A 7,466-nucleotide genomic window follows, 5' to 3' on the forward strand; every position below is an offset into this window, starting at 1 on the left:
CTCCAACAATTCCACATGAATATATCCCATAACAGAAATAAGATTTTTTCTAAGACATCCAAAAAAAAAAATCACTAAAATAATAACATCTTAAAATCTGACAAGTCAGTTTCCACAAAAAAAAAATCAATTCATCATGAACTACATTTCATCTCAATTTAAATTTTATTCTGATTTATTGTACTTATTTTATTTAATGAACATAGTTTTAAAAATTAATCAGCTTTGTGCTTTAGTTATGCATGTAAACAAAGCACAAATTATTTAAATAGATGGACATTAATATACTTAAGAAAAAGGAATACTAACAGAAGTTATATTTTGCTTTGAACAAAAGTAATAAATTTGTGAAAAGTAGTGTAATCTAGATATTTTCATGCTAATCATATACAGAAAAGCTAATGCTTTATAAAAGGAAAAATAAATTAAGCTATTTTATTGTAGTAATAAGGAATTTTATAGAGATGATGACTAAAATAAGAAAAAGATCATCTATTTTCCAATGTGCCTTGTAATTTTATAACCCATTAATTTTATTTCTGAACATACTGTTTGAATTAAGGTTGAGTTCTGGTCTTAGCTGATCCTTAAATATCTAATTAATATATCCTATTTTACTGTTTATCAGACTTGTCTGCACTTTGATATATTACACTGGTATTCTTATGAAAACCACATGAGGTAGCAGGGGGAAAAATCAGACAAATATTTCTTCAAATCGGGCATCTGGGTGGCTCAGTCGTTAAGCGTCTGATTTCGGCTCAGGTCGTGGTCCCAGGGTCCTGGGATCGAGCCCCGCATCGGGCTCCCTGCTCAGCAGGAAGCCTGCTTCTCCCTCTCCCACTCCCCCTGCTTGTGTTCCTGCTCTCACTGTGTATCTCTCTGTCAAATAAATAAAATCTTTAAAAAAATATATATTTCTTCAAATCATATTTTTAAAAACAAATCTATAACTATCCAGTTAAAAGCAATGAGATTTTATTTTATGGAATACTTTACTAAAATCTAATAATTATGTCCATACATGTTGAAGTAAAACTGTAGGTCAGAATACTGGGGGCCCTGGAAGGACCCTAGAAGGACATATATTTCCAAGGACCATTTCACTAACGTAACAGTTTCCCCAGTCCAACTCAATATTTATGCCCAAGGATGACCTCGGAAACAAGTTCTGAGGGTTAGAAGAAGCTAAAACTTCACTTTATACCAGAATAATGGTATGCAAAGACAAGTAAACCCAGCCAATTTTCCCAGTATAATAATAAGAGGAAAACTGCCTAACAAGGCTTCTCCTTACTTTCAGAAATCAAGATACATTTACCTTGAAACGCCGCAGCATTTCGCGATATTAGAAACTTCAGCGTCGAGCTGGACGTTTGAAGCACTTGCTGCATATCGTGGCGAGCTGCAATCTGGTACCTCTCCTCCATCTTCCTGGTGCAACATGTAGGTTTTTTGGATATGCAAACCTGAAGATCGGGTCCTGGAACAAATACAGTATTTTTTAGAATAATTCCCTATTCATTTAATAAACATTACATGTTACATGTCAGGCATTAATCATCAGTACTGCATGTAAGGGGCTCACGTTCTATGTGAGAAACTGATTTACCAGAGCAATTGCTATTAAAAAAAATATATAAAAATATATATATGTGTGTTGCCCATTAACACAACCATGAAACAAAATATTCTAAACCGTTAACTCTTTGCTCAACTATTTTCTTAACATATTAATCAAATATTAAGTATGTCCACTCAATTAACTAATTACTATTAACAACTAGACATATAATAGAAAACACACTATAAGTACAGAGCTAAATCAGGAAATTTTTATTTTTGCTTATTTTGTTAATTCAGCAAAAAGTATTTGATCTACATATGTTTTACAGAAGTATATGGGCTAAAACAATTATTTTTCCTGAGGGGAAAAAAATCAAATTTTGTACATCAAATAAAGATGACGCTTCAGCTGATTTCTTAGCTCCCCATAATGCTCATGCTTCTTGTGGAATAAGTGATTATCAGCAATAACAATGTAATGGGGGATCTTGATCCCCATGGGCCAAACCCACCATCTGAAATTCTACTCATTACCTAGCTTGCTAGAGACAATTCCTACCATTTAAAGTACTTTTTATTTTTTTTAAAGATTTTATTTCTGGGGCGCCTGAATGGCTCAGTCGTTCAGCGCCTGCCTTCGGCTCAGGTCATGATCCCAGGGTCCTGGGATCGAGCCCCGCATCGGGCTCCCTGCTCAGCAGGAAGCCTGCCTCTCCCTCTCCCACTCCCCCTGTTTGTATTCCCTATCTCACTGTCTCTCTCGCTATCAAATAAATAAAATCTTTAAAAAAATTTTAAAGACTTTCTTTATTTCAGTGAGAGAGAGACAGCATGAGCAGGAGGAGGGGCAGAAGGAGAGGGAGACGCGGGCTCAATGCGGGACTCATTCCCAGAACCCTGGGACCATGATCTGAACCAAAGGCATACACTTAACCCACTGAGCCACCCAGGCGCCCCTTAAAAGTACTTTTTAGCTTTACAACTGTATTCAGAAAACTTCTGGGAGATGCATATTAGATGAAATGTGAAGTTAATATATGTATGTTAATAGTTGTGGTTAGAAAAATGCTAATATGATTAACAACTCTTATCCTAGATTAGCTAAAACCTCATGTTATACCAGAATAATACACAAATACAAAAAAAGTAAACCCAACCAAGTTTACCAGTACAACAATAATAGGCAAATTACAGAACAAGACAGGGCAGGCACCTTTATACACAGCAGGTGTGCTAGAGAACGGAGAAGTAAAGGGGTGCAGTGTGGATGGTGCTATGAAGGATAACACTGATGGGGCATCATGGTGTGAGCCCCAGGGCATCCCAAGGCCACTCAGGTTTTATGTAAAGCTCAGGATAATTTTATTTACAAGTCCTAACAGAATATATTATTTCCTTATTTTAGGGTAGGAAAAATGTGGCCTTATTGATATCTGGGGAGTTTCACAGCACCCAGGTTAGCTCTTCACTGACCAAGAGAAGATCAGCAAATACAAAATATACACGTGCACGCGCGCACACACACACACACACACACACACACACACTGTCAAATTACCCCCTTGTCGCACAGAGTCGACCACAGGCCTTGAATTCCAAAAGTTGGTTCTGGGTAAGCTCAAAACATGTGAAATCAGTCTGAATTTCCTGCCAACACAGGACACCAAAATTTCTAATGATTCTGGCTTTGGTTTGTTTAAGTTAGACAAGTAACAAATGACAGCATTTGAGCATTTCACAAAGGCAAAGAGGCATAAAATATTTATGTGTGTCACAGCAGGTAATATTTTGGCAATTGTTTTTCATTTATCTTGCCTAAAGTTATACAAAAGCAAATTCCACTTCAAATAGTAAAGCTGATTGAAAGAAAACAAAGCTATCTTCTCAGCTTTGTTCCTAAATGGAAGGAATGAGGAATTAAGCATTCAGAGAAGAACAATAATAGAGATTGGAGGAAAGAATCAATAAATAAACATTAATGTATATAACATATTTAGCATGCAAAGGACTGCTAAGGAATAAAAATAATAATAATAACAACAACAGGGGTGCCTGGGTGGCTCAGTCAGTTAATGGCTGACTCTTGATTTTGGCTCAGGTCATGATCTCAGTGTAAGAAGATCTAGCCCCTTGGGTGCTCCGTGCTCAGTAGGGAGTCTGCTTGAGATTCTCCCCCTCCCTCTGCCCCTCCCCAAGTAAATAAATAAATCTTTTTTTTAAACCCAAAAACAACAATAATAGATTTTTGCAAATGTCTCTCCAGAATTCAAACACCTAACATGGTTTGCTAGACCACATTCCTAAACATAGCCTAGAAAGGCCCCCGAGCTGTGACCACTCGTTCCCTCCCGCCTGCTACAGCCTCGTCTCAGGTAACACTGCCCACTGCACCCTTCCCTTCATCCACAGGCCTCTTCAGTTCTTTACAGTCAGCAAGCACCCTCCTGCCTCAGAACCATTCTCCATGCTCACCTCTCTGAATGGGACACTCTCATCCTACACGTGCTCACCCACACATGTGGCAAACACACACCTTCTCTTAATTCATTCCCATCTATTTTTCTTTACATTTGAACTCGGGCTTCCCACAGGAACTTTCCTTAATCTCCTAGACAGCTCCTCTCCCTATTATATGTCCCTGAAGTGCTTCGTGCCTCTCTATTGCATTTATTGCGGTCGCAACGTTATATTCCTTCGTGTCATTGCTAATTAATCAGTCCCCTCGTCTAACTGTAAAGTTCCAAGTGAAGGAATTTTGCTCATTTTTAAAAGATTTATTTATTTATTATAGAGACAGAGAGCATAAGCAGGGGGGGGGCAAAGGGAAAGGGAGACGAGCACACCACCCGCCGAACATGGAGCCCAAGGTGGGGCTCAATCCCAGGACCCTGAGATCATGACCTGAGCTGAAACCAAGAATTGGACACTTAACCGACTGAGACCGACACCCCAATTTTTGCTCATTTTTATATCCCAGTTGACCAGTACCATGCCTAAAAAATCAGACACTCCATTTTTATCCATCAAACCAATAGATGAGGATCCATTGTATACATACATTATCTCACTTAATCCTCACATTAACCTTATGGGGTAGGGACCATTACTATCACATTTTACATATGAGGAAATGGAGAAAGAATGAAAACTGCCCACTGTCACATACCTATGCACTACAAAATGGTGGAGCTGGTATCTGAAAATTGGCAGTGAGTCCCAAACTGTCTTCTTCACCATCACTCTACTGAGAAGAAGGCTGTAGTAAATCTATAAATAGTTTGTCTACAAACATAACTGGCCATTTTTGATTCTTGTTTGGATTCTTCTTCTTGAAAGAAGTCATCTGTTTTGTCAGTTGCAAGAAACTAAATTTTTGGTTAGGAACCATCCAAGGAGTTTTACTCAAAAACAAAATAGGCTAGGGAGCCTGGGTGGCTCAGTTGGTTAAGCAACTGCCTTCAGCTCAGGTCATGATCCTGGAGTCCTGGGATCGAGGCCCACATCAGGCTCCCTGCTCAGCAGGGAGTCTGCTTCTCCCTCTGACCCTCTCCCCTCTCATGTGCTCTCTCTTTCTCACTCTCTCTCAAATAAATAAATAAACAAATCTTTAAAAAAAAATAGGCTAAAACATAACATTATAGAGTTGCCATTTGCGCTTTCACCCGATTTTAAATGGTAGGAAGTACAATTAGAAAGGTACTACAAGGAGTGCCTGGGTGGCTCAGTTGGTTAAGCACCTGCTTTCCGCTCAGGTCATGATCTCAGGGTCCTGGGATCAAGCCCCACGTCCAGCTCCTTGCTCAGCCCTCTCCCTCTGCCCGTCCCCACCACTCATGTTCTCTCTCTCTCCCTCTCTATCTCAAATAAATAAATAAAATTTTAAAAATAAACACTTAAAAAAAAAGAAAGGTACTACTTGACTGCTATCTTAAACATAATGTGGAAGAGAACCTATCACGTCTCACAGCTGAGGAAGCATGGACAGCAGTGTAGACCACTCAGGAGCAAATACATCCCTCGAGTTGATGAGGATCTACATTGGTTAATCCAGACTTTCATTTAGAATCTTGGAAGTCGATAATGACAACGTACCACTAAACTCCAAACCAAATCAGGACTGTAAATTCAAAGATCTAGTTGTGTTTAATTGGCACAATATGTTCATCGGTATTCAGAGTTGGGGTAGCAGTGGAGGGGAAGAGTCCACAAGACACTGTTCTCTGGCTTCCTACTGCATCAGTCCAAGAGACAGACGAGATGAACCAAACACCCTCAGGGCAAGGACCGTATCTTATATTTTGCTCACAGTATAAGCACAAAGGACATAATAGGCTGCTTGTTGATAAAACACCCGACAGGGGAGGCTACAGTTCCCCCATCGTAAGCAGAACAAGCATCCTAAGAAAGCAAAGCCAGACGGAGCCCAAACAGACACCATGTAGGTAACAAGACTTATTTTTAAAATATTTCAAAGTCTGGCTTCAAAGAACATGGCATGACTAAGGATGCTATGAAACAGCAAGAGGACATGACCCAGGCTCAGAGGCAGTAATCCTGTTTCTGAATGAAAAAATCAAGCTCTTCGAGAATTCAATTACTAAAAACAAATGAAATTAAAAATAAAACAGCAGGCTCCTCGTTGAAGGGACCTTCAACCAGAATTTTGGGAGCTTTTCCTCTTCTCTCTTCCTCTTCTCTCATCCAGAAGTGGCAGTATTGGTGAACATGTCTTCTTTTCTATTCTCCACCTGAGAAACTGTTACAGCCATCTCCCTGCTTATGTACGATTTTTTTAAATGTGTTAAAATAGTAGCACTGGGAGGCATTCTGGAAAGATGGCAGCCCATGAAGGCACGGTTTTCACTATCTCCAAATCCCCACATGAACCAGATGGAACAACTTGAAAATAAATCCAAGAAATGTAACAAAACCAGATGACAGAGTATTCCCATAATTTCAAAATATAAACAAGGTGGAGGGAAACTAACAACAGCCATAGATTTTCACGGTATCAAAGTGTCTGGGACAGCAGGTAGAAGAACGAAGCAGTGGGATAATGTCTGAAGAAACTGACTACAGGAGAACCCCCAAAATAACCAACAGAATTCACAGGAAAGGACAGTGGGCCAATTTGAGAATAGCAGCTAAAATAGGAAGAGTTTAGCCCTCTCGATTATTGGTATGTGCAAAGGGCCCACGATAGAAGAGAGTGAATGGTCTGGAGTAATCTGGACCTCTGTGAACTCTCAAAACATATGGAGCAGGCTCTTTTCCAGGACAAAACTCCACACAGAAGAGAAACTTCTGGAAGTGGGATCAAAATTCAACAGAATAGGGATCCAAGAAACATAAAGAAGGTCTAGACCAATGTAAGAAGGGAAATAAAGCCAAGAAATTTCAGAAAATAAACATCCATATTTTCAAATGCTACACAGAAACAGAAGTCATTTTGTAAAGCTGGAAAAGCTTTCCTGAAGCCTGTCTCAATCTAAATGTCCAAAAGAAATACTCACTTCATACAAAATGAACAATAAATACTGAAGTCAAATCTCACACAGAGTTATCATAATAAAAAAGACAATAATGAACAGAATAATATCCCCACAAAGAAAGCATGCTAGAAAGATACACACCTAAAAAAACAAAGATAATGAAAGAATAACACAAATCAGAATCAGAACACCTCAGCTATGAGGTGACCATACTCAGGAAAGAAATAAAGATGAAAGAAAAAATTCTGAGATGAAAACTAAAACACAGCGAAACAGGATCCAGTCACACAAAGGTAATGCCTGAGGAAAGGAAAAAAAGAAAAAAAGAAAGGAAGGAAGGAAGGAAGGAAGGAAGGAAGGAAGGAAGGAAGGAAGGAAGGAAGAAAGAAAGAAAGAAAGAAAGAAAGA

At 39.0% G+C, this 7,466-nt stretch overlaps 1 protein-coding gene across 7 annotated transcripts in view; it reads right to left on the minus strand.

Annotated features, from left to right (window-relative positions):
- The window catches only part of GPC5 (glypican 5), a 1,333,521-nt gene that overhangs the window by 1,292,838 nt on the left and 33,217 nt on the right, over positions 1–7,466 (minus strand). For all 7 annotated transcript variants that reach the window (XR_012378755.1, XR_012378753.1, XR_012378754.1 and 4 more), the window contains exon 2: positions 1,322–1,483. Coding sequence is in view for 4 of the 7 variants with exons in the window: in XM_073894400.1 (XP_073750501.1) it covers positions 1,322–1,483 (162 nt within the window). In the remaining 3 variants the exon portion in view is untranslated. The remainder of the gene's footprint in view (positions 1–1,321; positions 1,484–7,466) is intronic.

This window comes from Callorhinus ursinus, unplaced genomic scaffold, assembly GCF_003265705.2.
Source record: "Callorhinus ursinus isolate GAN/ISIS: 27379988/994484 unplaced genomic scaffold, GSC_fseal_2.0 scaffold7, whole genome shotgun sequence".
NCBI lineage: Eukaryota > Metazoa > Chordata > Mammalia > Carnivora > Otariidae > Callorhinus > Callorhinus ursinus.